Here is a 15,543-nt window from a genome sequence, read left to right as displayed (position 1 = left end):
GGTGCCTTGCCACCGAGAAGCTTCTTGACTACCTCAGTGACTTCAGCTTGGGTGATGGACGAGTCCACCTCTGAGCCCTCAGCCTCTGCTTCCTCATCGGAAGACATGGCGCCGGGATTGAGGAGATCCTCGAAGTATTCCTTCCACCGTCCGACAATGTCCCCAGTTGAGGTCAACAGCTGCCCACCTCCACTGTAAACAGTTTTGGCAGGGCACTGCTTCCCCCTCCTGAGGCACCGGACGGTTTGCCAGAATCTCTTCGAGGCCGACTGATAGTCCTTCTCCATGGCCTCACCGAAATCCTCCCAGACCTGAGTTTTTGCCTCCGCAACCGCCTGGTGACCGGCTCGATATAGTCGGGCTCACCTCCACGCACAGCTTGGGCTCTGGAACCTTACTCCTCGAGAGAGGCTGGACGTGTTACTATCAACAGTGAAAATGGCTGCATTTTATTGAAGAGTCATCTGACAGTGAACCAACAAGTGCAATATCAGGACACCGAAACTGAAGCAGCTACATGGAATTCAGCCAACATCCATTTTATTATTTACACCTGTACTTTTCCCACTGAGACATGCCCAAATGTATTCAGTAAAATGAGCCTTTTACCTACAGTGATCTGTAATCGATCTATATTAATACTACTTTAATGCATATTGGAATAAAGCTTGATCATTCAAAGTAGGTGACAAGTCAAATATAATGTTGCTTATGATAAAACCGATCTTTTCATGAGAAGTTCAACATTACATCTTTTTTTTGAGTTTCATTATCTGTTTTTGGCATGTTAAGATCTCAATTTCACTAAGCCATGTAGGCTTTTCCTAGGAAATTCTGTATAGAAAATAGCTTCACAAATGAACTCTGAAGATGAAAACATCATCAACATGCTTTATGTTACCAGAGGAGCAGTGGATCGGAGCTGTGTGGTGGTGTGCATTTTATAACATCCATACTGAGATAGTCGTTGATTCAACCTTGCAGTTCACATTGTGTCAAAATGAAAGATACACTACTAAGGAAAGTAAATACACATTGCAGTATATAGTATAGTGTATAGTAAAACAAAATAAAAACACCCTTTCAGGATTTAATTAGATTTTTGTTCAGTATATGAATTCAATTTCCTTTGTGACCAAATTTTCACACCTGGTAGCCTTGACTGTTGTTCTGGTTTCCAAAGAGAGGAGTGCCAGGATCTCCACAGGTAGTGTGAGTGGGGTCTGCAACAACATGAAAACACAATTCTGTGATAACTGCTCTCATGTTAAAACAAGTCTAATTTAATATACATGGCATTCAAGACAAACAGATACGTGCTCTGACCTAGTAGTCAGCCATCACAATTTAGTCCATGTCAAAGTCACACAAATCCTTACACTTGCCCATTTTTCCTGCTTCCAACACATCAACATTAAGAACTGACTGTTCACATGCTGCCTAATATACCTGTGAAGGCCTCAGTCCTGGCCTTCACCATGTGAAGGCCTAAACCACCACCAGCAACAGATTTGGTTGGGTAATTTCTTTGTTTATGTGTATAGGTTAAGTTATAGGTAAATATTGTTTGATATTAGACATACACAATTGATCAATGAGCATGCACATTTGATTAATTTTGTATTGTTAATATGTGTAAATTTTCTTTTGAGTTACCATGTTTCCTGGTCCATGGATGGGAGGCAGTTCAACCAAAAGATTGGACTGGGGAAGCAGCAGGTTTAAATACCTCCCACTAGGCCTGGACTGCACCAAGTGCCCAGTACAATGAAGAGGGGAGTTTGGGAGAAAGTTATTGTTTATTTGTTGGTAGTTTATGTTAAAACTTTATTTGTTAAGTTATGTTAATTTCCTTACATTTAAAGGAAATATTTTGTTGTGAGCAGACTGTCTGTTTAGTGTTTATTAGTTGATTATTTTGATAGTGTTTTTGGTCTACCCCTTGTGTGTTGTTGGTTTGGCAAGCCAATATATGTGTTCCCTGTGTTCCCTGTGTGTGTGTGTGTGTGTGTGTGTGTGTGTGTATATATATGTGTGTTCCCTGTGTTCCCTGTGTGTGTGCGTGTGTGTGTGCGCACGTGTGGATGGATGGATGGATGTGTTTTTCCTGCTACGTGGGGACTTCTTGCTGACTCCATACCAACTCATGAGGACCCATTTCACGATGGGGACCTAAATTGAGGTCCCCATGGGCAAGACATTGAATTTTAGGGTGGCAATATGGTTTAGGGTTAGGATGAGGTTAGGGTTAGGTTAAGGTTGGGGTTGGGTTAGGGTTAGGCAAGTAGTGGTTCTGGTTAAGGTTAGGGTTAGTCTACAGGAAATGCATGTAAGTCAATGTAAAGTCCCCATGGACTACGAAACATAAACTGTGTGTGTGTGTGTCAGTCGCTTGTTAGGTCAGTTGGTTTTTGTTGAAGTATCAGACAGTTCAGTTTGCTGTATTTTGAGTTTCCTTATCTTTTGTTGACCTCTTTTAGGGCCCAGTTTATCTGATGTTAATGTTTGTATTTCTCCTTACTTTTGGGTTAATAAAAAAAGCCCATTGTTTTGAACTTTGAAAGCTGTGTTTTTTTGCTTTACTGCTTGGTCCCTGACAATACCCCACCCTTTGACAGGTGCCATTGTAACAAGATAATCAATGTTATTCAGTTCACCTGCCAGTGGTTTTAATGTTCTAGCTGATCAGTGTACAGTATATTCATTATGGTAGCCTCTAACAAACACAGAGGAACAAACTAGTAGCTTACCTATGCAAGAGGGTTGTGTGCCACTCCAAGTGCCATCATACTGGCAGTATCTCCTGGTAGAGCCCACCAGAACAAGGGGAGGGTAGCAGGAGAAGGAGACAGAGGAGAGATAGGTGAATCCTCTGTCTTCCCTCCTCCCCTGGGCTGGAATCCCTGGGTCTCCACAGAACACAGCTGCAAAGATAAAGAGGAAGAAAAGACAGAGGAGTATGAGGTGACTCACAAATTATGCTGTGTTTTAATTCAATATTTTCCAAGTATGTACTACAGTATGTCACAAAAGAAACAAACTTATTGTAGACCTAAAGGGGACAAATTGAAGTCAGAAACAAAGTATTGACATGTAAAGCAATTTGGTATTACAACCTGGTGCCACTTACGGAAGCATTGTGGTTTCTCTCCACTCCAGTTACCATTGCCCTGGCATGTTAACACAGTGGGCAGGGACAGTTGGTACCCTTGGTTGCAGGAGTAACTGATGCTGGAGCCCCATGTAAAGTCTGTGCCAACAACCTGACCATTAGGGATGGCAGGCGGTGGACTACATACGATTGCTACAAGGAGACAAAGCGGCATTTCGCAATATCAAGGATTTTTCATATTGGTTTCAGTGATGTTATGTGTTCCAGTTCAAGAAACTAATGTTAAGTGATGCAGCAAAGATAGTTCCGGAGCTGCATTAGAGGCCAGTGGGGAGTTATTTTGTACCCCAACCATTACACCCACCAATGTGGTCTTATCAGCATTATCATCTTAAACAGCAGTACCTTTACAGAGTGGTTTGGTGCCATTCCAGGTGCGATCTTTGGTACAGAGGAGAGTGGAGGCCCGGTCAGCATCTATGTTGAAACCAGGAGAACACTGGAAACTGACCATGTGGCTGTAGGTAAAATCATTCCCTAACCTCACCCCATTGGCAGGCACTCCAGGGTCACCACAGTTGATTACTGATGAAAATAATATGTAAGAACAAGTAAGAATGAAAGAAAGTGCACAATATACAGTAGTTGGACAATGACAACAGATGTAGTTAAATACAAGGACAGAGATGCAGATATTTGTCTCCATAAAGAGTTGAACATACCAACACAACACACCTTCACACACAAACCACATGTAATATTTCTCTATGTTTTTTTCTAAATGTCCTGTATCCACGTTTAGTGTTTTCTCCTGGTACTATGCTGTCTTGTTGCAAAAAAATAAAGTTGATACTTTATCATGTATGAGTTATAATATTTGATTTAATCTATTTTACATCTGATAGTACTATGTAAAACAGGAAATAAATATCACAAACTTAAGATGAAAAATAAGCATGTAAAGAAACATTGGATGTAGCCTCAGAGTTAACGAACTGTTAAATGCACTTAACCCAAGCAGTACTTCTAACAACAACAACAACAAATTGTTGGGGTGTCTTCATAGCCAATTAGCACTTCATTCATTTATGACCAACCACTTTTGGGAGATATATTCACACAATTTCTAAAAATATTATTTTATATGCAAATGCAACTGGCAGACTTTTCACAGTCACCCACAATGTGTTTTGAGGCTTTTTATATGAAAGTGAAAGTGACCTTGTGCATAGATTGTCTCCAGCTTAGAGATCTTAAGATGTAGAGGGAGTAAATTTTGTGATGGTGCTCCTCTACAACATTTCTCATTGATTATATTTTTACATCCTGCAGGGAAAATTGTGTGAATGAGTAACAACAGTGAGAATTCAACTTTGTGACTCAGCAGCATCATAGCTCTGCTCTTCTGTAAATGACTAAAAAGGAAATTCCAGGGGGAAACTTGTCCTCAGTTGCCTTGCGACAAAAAGATATTATTAAATGCATAGGATTAACATTCAAGCAAAATTCCCAGTAGGGTGAGGAAACTGGGCCTCTTGGACGTGTGGTGTCTCTGACTAAGCAACCACTTACATATCCCACTGGGCTGGAAAGAACAGTTAACTGCTTCAGTACATTATACTCTAAGTGTTAAGTGCTAAGTGCTAATGCTTCACTCACAGCAAGTAAGACACAGCTAACATGGAGAGGAGACTTCTATTAGTCTCCTAGGTGAAGTAAATCACTTATTAGGAAACTTTTTCACATAGGTTGAAATCATTCAACTGAACGTGCTTCTATTCACATTTCTCTCTAAATATGTTCTCCTGAAGTGTGTCAACATATACAGTACACTTTCACTCCTATAGATTACTGAGTTCTGAAATCCATAATGGCACTGCTTAGGGTTTATCTCTTCATTTCAGCAGAAACTGGTTCTCTTAGTGACCTCTATTTGCCAGGGTCTCTTGGCACTGTGCAGCAGCTGTTTTCATTTTTCAGACACAATGATAAATAGCTGTTAGTGAGGCCTGTGCAATTTTGTGCCAAAAAATAAATTCTGTCTAGCCTCCTGAGCCAGGGCACTGCTAAACAATATCTATCATAATAAGTGATTAACCTATCTTCCATTTTCTATGTATAGCACTAAATATGGTACATTGCATAATATTAACACTGCCCATTACTAGAATATCTGGGCATGTATGCTGTTTGTGAGTAAAACATTGTTGCATGACACAAAGATGAGCCCAGCAGGTAGAAAACTCAATGTGTATAGGTCAAGAAAACCGAAAAGCATCTTCAACTGTAGCATAAATTTCCATTTCAATCTGGACAACAAACACTACATATAGTCACATTTGGGTTCTTTTGTCTGTCAGAACAGTTTATTACCCGAGCACTCAGGCATGTTGCCAGTCCAGGTCCCGTTCACAGTGCAGTGTCGGGTAAGCAGGCCAGTAGAGTAGTATCCCTCCCTGCAAGCGTAAGTGATGGATCTGGAAAATGTTAGGCCATCATGAATCAGAATCTGGGCATTCCGTGGAGTCCCTGGATTTCCACAGGAGATTACTAAAAACAAGTGAAAAAGGAGAGAGCAGCAAAAGAGGGTAAGGGAATATTCATCCATCCAACCATCCATCTTCCTATGCTTATCCGGAACCGGGTCACGGGGGCAGCAGTCTAAGCAGAGATGCCCAGACTTCCCTCTCCCTAGACACTTCCTCCAGCTCCTTCAGGAGGATACCAAGGTGTTCCCAGGCCAGTCGAGAGACATAGTCCCTCCAGTGTGTCCTGGGTCTTCCCCGGGGAATCCTCCTGGTGGGACATGCCCGGAACACCTCCCTAGGAAGGCGCCCAGGAGGCATCCAAAACAGATGCCCGAGCCACCTCAGCTGGCTCCTCTCAATGTGGAGGAGCAGCGGTTCTACTCTGAGCTCCTCCACAGTCTCAATATAAGATATGAGAAATTTTCCTTACTCTTACTCTCTGCTCTCACTTATTTCACCTCTTTTATCCATCCACTCACTTATCTCTGTTTATCCTGTCCACTTACCAACCTAAATGCCTGAAACATCTAATTACATTTTTGTACCCAGCAATGTAGAAATAAATAATCTGTTAAAGTTCCCACAGAATTTGATTCTACATGTGGTGGTAGCTAGGTGTGGCTGGGTTGGGGCACCCACTTTCATTATTATTATTATTTTTTATTAAATATAGTAATACTATAGTGCCTCTGTGCTTGCTGTTGTTATGCTGTTCATCTGAACTGTTGCCACTGCACTAGCTAACTCTCCCACAGCAGCATATTGGCTGCTGTCCTCCTCCTCTCCTACATTTCTCTCTTTAGCTCTCTTTTCTTGACCCTCTCTTGCTGCTTCAGCAGCACTGGCTGAAGCCTGGAAATACAATAAAAGAATTAATTGGATTGCTAATCACATTGGTCTGATTGTTCAGCTTTCCCAAGTGTGTTCTTCAATATTCCTCTGGAATGAGTGGGCAAACATTCATTGTCAGAGTTTAAGAATTAGCATGAACTTTTTCCACTTGCAGAGCAGTACATACAGTATACATCAATGCTATATACAGTGTACTAACCTTGGCAGGAGCTGTATTCTAATATTAGTTTAGCTATTCTTACTAGCTCACTAATAGCACAAAAGAGATGGATCTTCGTAACTGACAGCATTGTGTTAAAAACACAAACACAGAGAGGAGGAGCTGTTCACAGATGGGTCATTGTCACTGTGTAGTATATGTGTGTGTGCATGAGAGAGAGAGAGTGAGAGGCAGACAGAGAAAGGCAGAGTGGGGCAAGGAGCAGCTGAGTGAATCAATGCATTGTGTGCAGATTTAGAATGAAATACGATTTTACCCATTTTAAATAATTAAAAAAAAGAAAATTAAGAGCAAGGGGAAACTGTTCTTTATTTAACTGGGTTGTATATTTTTCTCAAATAGATAAAAATTATAATGGGTGGCCCAATATACATGGGTGGCTGTTAATATACCTGGGCAACCTGCTCAAGTAAAGTCTATGTGTGGAAAACGCTGCTCATGTATAACTTCACATCAATGATTACTAGAAAGCAATTAACTGCTAACAAAAACCTTGAATGTTTTGAGTGTTTTCATAGACTCAAGAACATGTAATTGTCTTATAGGACTTTCCCCATATTACTTAAATCATGCTTGTCATATATACAGTATCTTAATAAGTCATATTCTGCAAATAAAACCCAATGCAGGCTGATTTAATACAACATTCCTTTATGCTGAAAAAACTTAGAAAAATCAACTGGACTAGGTTTTTAAGTTGAAGATGCTTCACCTCTCATCCAAGAGGCTTTATCAGTTCTTCCTTTATGCTCCCCCACATGTCTGGATCCTTACTCAGTTTGTTTTCCCTTTCTTTCTGGTCTTCATCCACCCACCCTACCACCAACTTCATCATCTTCCCCCGTGTCCTACTTCATAAGTAACTGTGCTTTGGTGGACACATCCTTTGCTCAGAAAATCCCTTAGTGTCTGTCCAGCTGCCAGCAGTGGTTCATTTTATTACAGGCCCCCAGAGCCCCATGGGCTTCTCCATCCTGTAATGACCAGATGTGGCTTGGCCCTTGAAGTACGTGCCAATTGAGAACAGGTGTGGGAACCTTGGCCAGTGGTCATACCACACACCAGAGGAAGAATGAGACAGAGTGGGGTGAAGGAGAGAGGTGGTGGTGGTGATGTAGGAAGAGGATTTTTGTGTGTGTGCATATGCATAGAGGGGGTGGTGTTTAGAGCACAAGTGTAAGAAAAGGACAGGGAAAGCGCTGAAGACAGCAGAACTCCCATACTTGAAGGTGTAAAACTGCAATCACCTATATTATGACTGGTTTTATCATTTTAGTGTGGCTAGGATATGAGTAAAAACCCTTGGTACTCTCCTGCCTGCTATTCATGCCGTAGTATTAATCATAATAACAAGAAGAACCAGAAGAAGAAAAAACTGATATGAAGCCTGATATAAAAGGAAAATGAAAAAAAGCATGGTTCTGACAGGCAACAAACTAGATGCCAGTTGGATGCCCCAAACTGCTCCAAGAATTCTGTTCAACACAAATAAGCATTGGACGGTACCTGACTTGATAATAATCCAAATTAAGCAGAATTCAAACAAATCAAACTGTTGTGTCATGTCCAAGATCATCCTTTAACAGCATCCTTTTTCTGTTTTTGCTTTCTGATGCAATTTATTTTACAGTAGAAAAAGCAGAATTGTACTCTGGGGTTCTCTTGATATCTCAGCAATAATAATGGATAGGGCCAAATTGGCCACACAAGCACCATACATTCAAAGAATAACTTTTTCAGGTGCTGGTGGTAAAATGGATGTAATATCGAAAAGACGTAGAGATGATGAAAAGTAACTACTCTTGGGTAATGTACTGACATTCTTAAAGGCCACAATTACAATAACTCTGATTTAGAAAATTATTTGGGTGCCAATTACCACTGCAGACACAATCTAAGCACCCAAAGGTTTGCAAAACTAATGCACTGGGTGCAGTTAAACATCTGAGGAAAGAAAGAAAAAAAGGAAACATAAAAGGTGCACCAAGGAGGAGAACTACAAATTATTGAAATAAAAAGAAGGGGAATGTAGAGGTCTTTAATATTATACCACAAAACTGAGTACACTCCTGGACATCATGACTAAAATGTTAAGCGATTCAAAATTGTACCATCTTACAATAACTGCATTATATTTAAGCTGAAGTGTAGGGTATATGATCTTATATATAATTAAACAAATAGATTACATTAAAAAATTCTTTACAAAATGCAACCTCAATGCAATAGTACCAATGAACAAAAGTCAGTTTACCTGGAACCACTGCAGCAAAAATAGCTACAATTATGATTTCCAATCAAGGCTAACCCCATGACCAATGTTATAAACCACTGAACACCACCAATTTCTCCATTTTGGCCTGGGTTGTGTCTAATGCACCTTTCATAATGATAGGACGAGAGACAAGGGCAACAGTAGGTTACTGAAGATAAGAGGGAACACAGTAGCAACCCTGTACTGACAACTGATGGATAAGTGCGTCTGACTTGGAACGAGAATCATCTGTGTAAATTGGTAGTTCAGTGACTGATCAGACATACTGTAGCGAAGGGTATTGCATGAAGTTAATCTCTATGGACAGCATCCAAGAAGAAAATCATTACTCACAAACAGTTAAAAAATTCTACTTTGTCAAAGATCATGAAAGGAACCCTAATAAATACTGGCAGTGCATTTTTTGGTTAGATGAAACCAGATGGGTCCAGTATGTTTAGCATGGACTTGACCAGAACTACCACAGTGACTGCACAGCGCTGACTCTTAAACATGGAGGTGGAAGTGTGCTGACATGACCTGCGTGAGCGTAAAAAGTCTAGGAGACATGACAGTGATAGGTGACACAACGAATACAAGATTGTTTACCCAAATCCTGAATGAAAAGATGGGTCTCAGCCTTGAGAAGGTGGGCAGAAGAGGCATTTTCCAAAGCGACAATGATCCCAAACACACAGCCAATATCACACTAGAGATTCTACAAAGGAGAAAAAGTGACTATGACCTTGCCAAGGATGACCCCTGGCTTACATCTAATAACGTGGAAGGTAGAGCAACAAAATTCCTCCAGTAAAAAGCAACTGAAAAGAATCATCTGTGAAGAATGGCTAAAAATCTATCCACAGATTTGGACATGACTGGTATAATCTATGCCCAGGAAAATCAAATCAGTAATTAAATAAAGCAGATCAAACAAAATATTAAAAATCTGCAAAGAATGGAATCTTATTGATGAAGTGCAAACTGACTTTTGTTGCAGTTGGTACTGTAGGTATAGTATGATTACAAGCAGAAATTCATATTTATCCTCTAGAAAACATAATCTGACAATGAGCCAGTCTCCTTCACTCCACTGGCAAAAACTGTGCTATAAATGTTTAGCAGCATTATCCTGCTTTATAAATGTTGTTTCCTTTTTTTAATTGTTTATATCAGCCTGTATTTGGCAGAGAAATTGAACACACACACACACACACACACACACACACACACACACACTGCATGCATTCCTTACCATGACATTCAGGCTGGGTTCCCAGCCAGGTCCCATTGGCCAGGCAAGTCCTCTCTGGTGAACCCTTCAGCATATAGCCAGGCTCACAGCTAAAGCGGATGACACTGCCCACTTTAAACTCTTCACCCAGGCGGATACCATGCACAGGCACACCTGGATCTCCACACAGACCGGCAGCCTCTCCTGAAAAAAGAAGAAAAGTGTGATAAATGTAGTAGGAAAAATGGCTTATATTTTTGAAATTATGTGCCCATCATTCATGTGGAGAACACACATTAGAAATGTACTTTCCACATGAATGATGCTTTTTTTTAAATGTTGTGTTTAGAACAGTAACACAAATCACACTCCTACCCAACTGCCATCAAACAGCAAAATAACATTTTCCTGCCTCCCTAAGGAGTGACTAGCTTCCTGTATACATTAGGTTGCATTATGTCTATTTCTTCAACATTCAGAAAATGTGCAAAACAATAAAACATTTTTGCTGGTCCTATAGTTTGCATATTGCCTCATAATTCCATGCATTAAAAGAATCAGAGAGTGTTTACTACCATGCTGCTCTTGCCCTGGTCAACATTATTTTAATGGTGGATATCTAAAAAATTCAGACAACTCTTTATTAAAAAGGCTGTGACTATTGCTTGTTTAAAGATCACTAGCAGTCCGCATCTCATGAATTGTGACTGTAAACTGTAAGCATGCTAAACTTGTCACTGGCCTATGGGACTATATGCCTCTGTCACAGTATGCAGTATGTTTGTGCATGTTTTATGGTGTGCACTCTCTATGCCCTTGAGGCCCCTGGAGCAGACAGGCAACTTCATCTGTGGTCTACCCACTTTTCTCATTAGCTGCTAACAGATATCACCAAAACTCTTTATTTGTTGACCTGGCATGGTGGGTTTGTTTTTGAATTAATCAGTCATTAGTGACAGCAAGAAAATAAGAGGATGAGAAGATGGGCTACACAGCACCAAATAATTTAATGCTTTTTCTTTTCAAAATCTTTTTAAGACATCAATTTAAGCATTTGACTTCAGTTATTATTATATATTAATAGAATTTTTAAAAATAATTTTAAAATGTCAACCAGTCAGTCTTAGCGAAGCTTTTTATACCAGAGCAGTGTGGTGGGGAGCCACTCCATTGCCTGTCCAGCTGGCACATTCGCGTCGTGTTGCCGATAATGGCACGCTGGCCAAGGCAGCTGTAGCGGATGACTGAGCCTACTGTCCGACGATCTCCTGAGATCTGGGTGTAGGGTGGCATACTGGGGCGGTCACACAGCACCACTGTCCAATCAGAGAAGACAGATGAGTGGAAATGTTTCAGGTCAGTGGTGAAGAAGTAATAAAAACACTGCATACTGAAAAGACTGCCATTATCAAAAAATACAATGTTAAGTTACACTGGATTTGTTTGTTAGCACAAGTCATTTATCATAACAACAAGTCCAACAAATAGAAAGACTTTGTTCTACCAGAATATTTCAACACTGCATCAAGAGGGCTAAAACTATACTCAGTTAATAAATTAGTGGTTAAAAAACTAAACATAACTGTCTGCAGTTCAGTTTAAATGCTTTCACCCATTTTCAGAACATACAAAAAATAAAATAAAAATTGTCACAACTAACCACCCTAAGGTACTCACACAGACACATGGGCAGGGAGCGGTCCCAGGTGCCATCCCCCTGACAGGAGATAGAGCTGGTCCCCAGCAGGTAGTATCCTGGGTTACAGTGGTACGTCACAGTTGTCTGGAAGCTGTAGCGATGCGGCCCACTGGGCAGCACCTGCCTAACACTGTTCTCTAGGTGGCCTGGCTCTGTGCAATTCACAACTGGAGAAAGGGAGGCCAGGGTGGGGGAGAGGATTGAAGGAGACAGAGAGAACAAAAGACATCTTGTGTCAGCATTTCAGGTTCAATTTAAGTAATGATTTAACCTGCAGATTATAATTTTATGTTAGGGCCTTTTTTGACTATGAGATAGATATACGACTCTCTCTAACACAAGGAACATACCCATTTTTGAGTAGTTTTTTTTCTCTTCACTCACTCTGTCTGTCCATTACTTTCCCCATCTACTACTTCCACCAAGCCAGCATCCATTCATCTACTCCAATCTAAATGGAGTAGGAGGCAGACTCCGGAAATAAACATTTACTTCATTAGAGCCAGTCTCCTGGTGGCTGCAGTGGTGCAGAAATGGTGATGGATAGAGAACTCACAGGAGAAGAGGCACCATGTCAGTTTAGCACCAGATGGAGAGAGTTGGAAAAGAGGAGATTGAGGCATAAGTAAGGAATGAGGGACAGCAAAGGGGAATGTGGTAGAAAGAAAAAGGCCCTGATGGTGCAGAATATATTAAAATGAAATTCATGACAGAATGTTGGGCTGCGGCTGCTTCCAATACCAATTGAGTGTCTCAGATCCACAGCACAAACCAAAATCTTACACTGGCTCAACAAAGTCAAAGCACAGCAAGTAACAGTTGCTAGTCTGTACTCTGAACCACAATGAAAACTTTGTAATGATACCAAAACTCTAATGGCTTTTAAACACTGGCTGGGAGTGCCCACGTAACAATTATGCTCCAGTTACCCTTGCTAGTCTTGTTCCTATGTGCCTTTGCCACAGTCAAAATGAACCAGTTGTATGTTAATGTGCCTTAAGGCCCGTTCATTTCTATGCACCCAAGCAGGCCTGCACAGCTAAATTAGGCCTCAAATGCCTATTACAATGTATTCCTTCCAGCAGAGTGCTGAGCTGTGGTGCCACTTACTACAGAACACTACAACGAATATATGAGGAAGTGGAGCTCCTTCAGCATGAGACTTTCCAAGCTTGGGATTCAACTTTGAATAAATGAGCTCAGGCGACATAACCTCAAAAGCGTTCCAAAAGTCACCTAAAAGGACTGACCTTCTGGTACATTTGTGTCTGTAAACCAGTGGGAAGTCAGAGAGGAAACAAAAAAATGAAAGGAAAAGAAGGATACAAGTAAGAGGGGAAGAAGGCCTGAAGTAATTCAATCGCTGTTCCACTCAGAGTGGGGATCCCGGTCACCCCCTCCTCCACTTGGCCTTCTGCCAAATTACAGCCCTGTAAGTGCAGTGTCAGGGTTTTTTTTCTGCCCTCTGTCTCTTGCCTTTTGTCACTGAAAGATGAATAAGCACACCCAATCCATGAAAAAAAGATGGTGGTGTGGCTCCATCTCTGTGACTCAAATTTGTTTTGATTAAAGAGAGATAGGAGACTGGCGACAGTGCTCTCCTGCTCCCTGCATTATTGATGCAGTATACAGACTTGTGTAGTTAAAATCTGGACAGTGGAAATCATTACCTTTGTCTGACTGACTCTTGCCCCAGCCTCACCTCTTTTCCTGCCTGCAGTATCTTTCCACTTTTCTCTCCTCTACTACAAGAAAAGCTCATGGTTAGGCTTAGCTGATGCTAAGGTGACATGGATGAAGTGGATGTCATCACAGCAATTTAAAGTTTTCCTCTCACTGGATGAAGCACATGACGGACAGGAGAGCACATATCGCCAAATGTCTCAAATGCAAGTAATTAACGTGATAAACCTGACTGGCAAAAAGACCTCTACTTATGTCTCTACATCCCCAGTGAGGTTAATGTGCCATTAAAACAGACACCCACACCCAACTACACACATATGCAGAGGCACACACAGTCATAAAATGCATCAGCATCTGCAATGAAACAAGGCAAATGCTAATATGATGTCACTACTAGCATGCAGAGATTTAAGGCATGGGAGAAAATCTTAGCAGCTTATGTGTGCAGCAGCTAAACACACTCTCTTTTTTAACAACTGAAGGAGCATTCCTGTGAGATGTCTAACTTCCTCATCCCTTCATAAATGTCCAAAAAAACAAAAGGCCAAATCCTTCATCTCCTCATTTATAACAAACTCATAAGTCAATCCATCACTGGTTCTGTCACTGTCTTGTCACATTCGGGGCTCGATCTTGTGAGTGGCCCTTTTCTGTGCCTGTCACAAAGCTCTCAGTTAGCAGGGACTTAGAGACAGATGTGGGTGCATTGCTTGTCACAGAAACATTGCCAAATTAAAAGTCCTTGCCTCACTTATTCAAAGCAGAGCAGGGTACTTCTTATTCTGAGCATGAGCCATAATGCATTTCTCTAAAGGCTGCTGTCTTTCAAACAAGCTCAAAGATCCTGTGATTGTTTTTGGCTGTCTCGACATGGTTATTAACTAAGTTAGTTTCCTAGACAGGCAGGTGATCCTGAGGGTGGACCAGAGGTAGCTTTGATAAGAGGAATTAACATCACATGTAAATATGGTCCAGAACCTCCATGCACCATGTGGTCGAGTCCGTGGTAATTAAATAATCCTGTCTTCTCTTTGGCTTTTCATTTTAATTTCCCTAATATGTGTAATTTAAACTCTTTCTCCCTCTGGGTGTCCCTGCGCTTTAGCTCCACTCTCTCTGTGATTGGTGCCGTCTGTGGTCACAGAAGATATGACCTTGCAGAATACAATAGGTAATTTAATACCTACCCATACAAATAGAGAGAAAAAGAGAATTATATCCCTGCAGGCAAGTATGTGGAAATGAGTACACTTACTGTAAAAGTCCTCACACCGAATATGCACATAGCTGGTGTCACTTCCTTAATTAGCTCTCAAATAACTGACACATAGTGATGTATACAAATACCAGCTGCTATGTAAACCTATATATTACTTAAGTAGCTGTATTGGGATCATATATGGACATATACATTAACAATTTATGTTTCCTTACATTGCTTTTAATACATATACATTAACAATTTATGTAGATGGGATCAGGCACATCATTTTACATACTGTAAGGGCTGTTTTTCTTTAAATCCTTGCATTCATTTGTAGATGTGAGGCTCTCCAAAAATCACTGATGCATTGCCTAATAAGCTTAGGCATCTAACTTGACACTTACTTTTACACCTGGGGAGGGAATTGCTCCACTGCCCATTGGCTTGGCAGGTAGATTTTACAGGACCCTGCAGAACATATCCAGTATTGCAGACAAAACGCACAACATCATTTAAGTTGAATTGGTTTCCTTGGGTCATTCCGAAGGTGGGGTTACCAGGGTGACCACATGTAATGGCTGGAAAAGTCAAAGAAGAAAGAAAATCATGGTTATACATTTGTGAAGCCATTTCATGAATTCTAAAATTTTAATCCTTAACACCTGAATAATCAAAGCCCTGATTAGAAAAGGAAATGTAACAACAACAAAAAGCAGTGCAGATACAACACTGAATGTAAATGCTGACTGATGAT

The 15,543-nt window shown here is 40.8% G+C and overlaps 1 protein-coding gene across 4 annotated transcripts in view; it reads right to left on the bottom strand.

Moving 5' to 3' along the window:
* csmd2 (CUB and Sushi multiple domains 2) overlaps positions 1-15,543 on the bottom strand; it is a 366,263-nt gene that overhangs the window by 19,023 nt on the left and 331,697 nt on the right. For all 4 annotated transcript variants that reach the window (XM_020624534.1, XM_020624535.1, XM_020624536.1 and 1 more), the window contains 9 exons: positions 15,194-15,367; positions 11,878-12,066; positions 11,343-11,516; positions 10,222-10,404; positions 5,486-5,662; positions 3,518-3,697; positions 3,131-3,304; positions 2,751-2,924; positions 1,150-1,223 (listed from right to left, as the gene is read on the bottom strand). In XM_020624534.1, coding sequence (XP_020480190.1) covers positions 1,150-1,223; positions 2,751-2,924; positions 3,131-3,304; positions 3,518-3,697; positions 5,486-5,662; positions 10,222-10,404; positions 11,343-11,516; positions 11,878-12,066; positions 15,194-15,367 — 1,499 coding nt within the window. The remainder of the gene's footprint in view (positions 1-1,149; positions 1,224-2,750; positions 2,925-3,130; positions 3,305-3,517; positions 3,698-5,485; positions 5,663-10,221; positions 10,405-11,342; positions 11,517-11,877; positions 12,067-15,193; positions 15,368-15,543) is intronic.

Source organism: Monopterus albus, unplaced genomic scaffold, assembly GCF_001952655.1.
Source record: "Monopterus albus unplaced genomic scaffold, M_albus_1.0 scaffold329.1, whole genome shotgun sequence".
Taxonomy (NCBI): Eukaryota; Metazoa; Chordata; class Actinopteri; order Synbranchiformes; family Synbranchidae; genus Monopterus; species Monopterus albus.
This window is presented reverse-complemented; position numbering and strand designations above follow the sequence as displayed.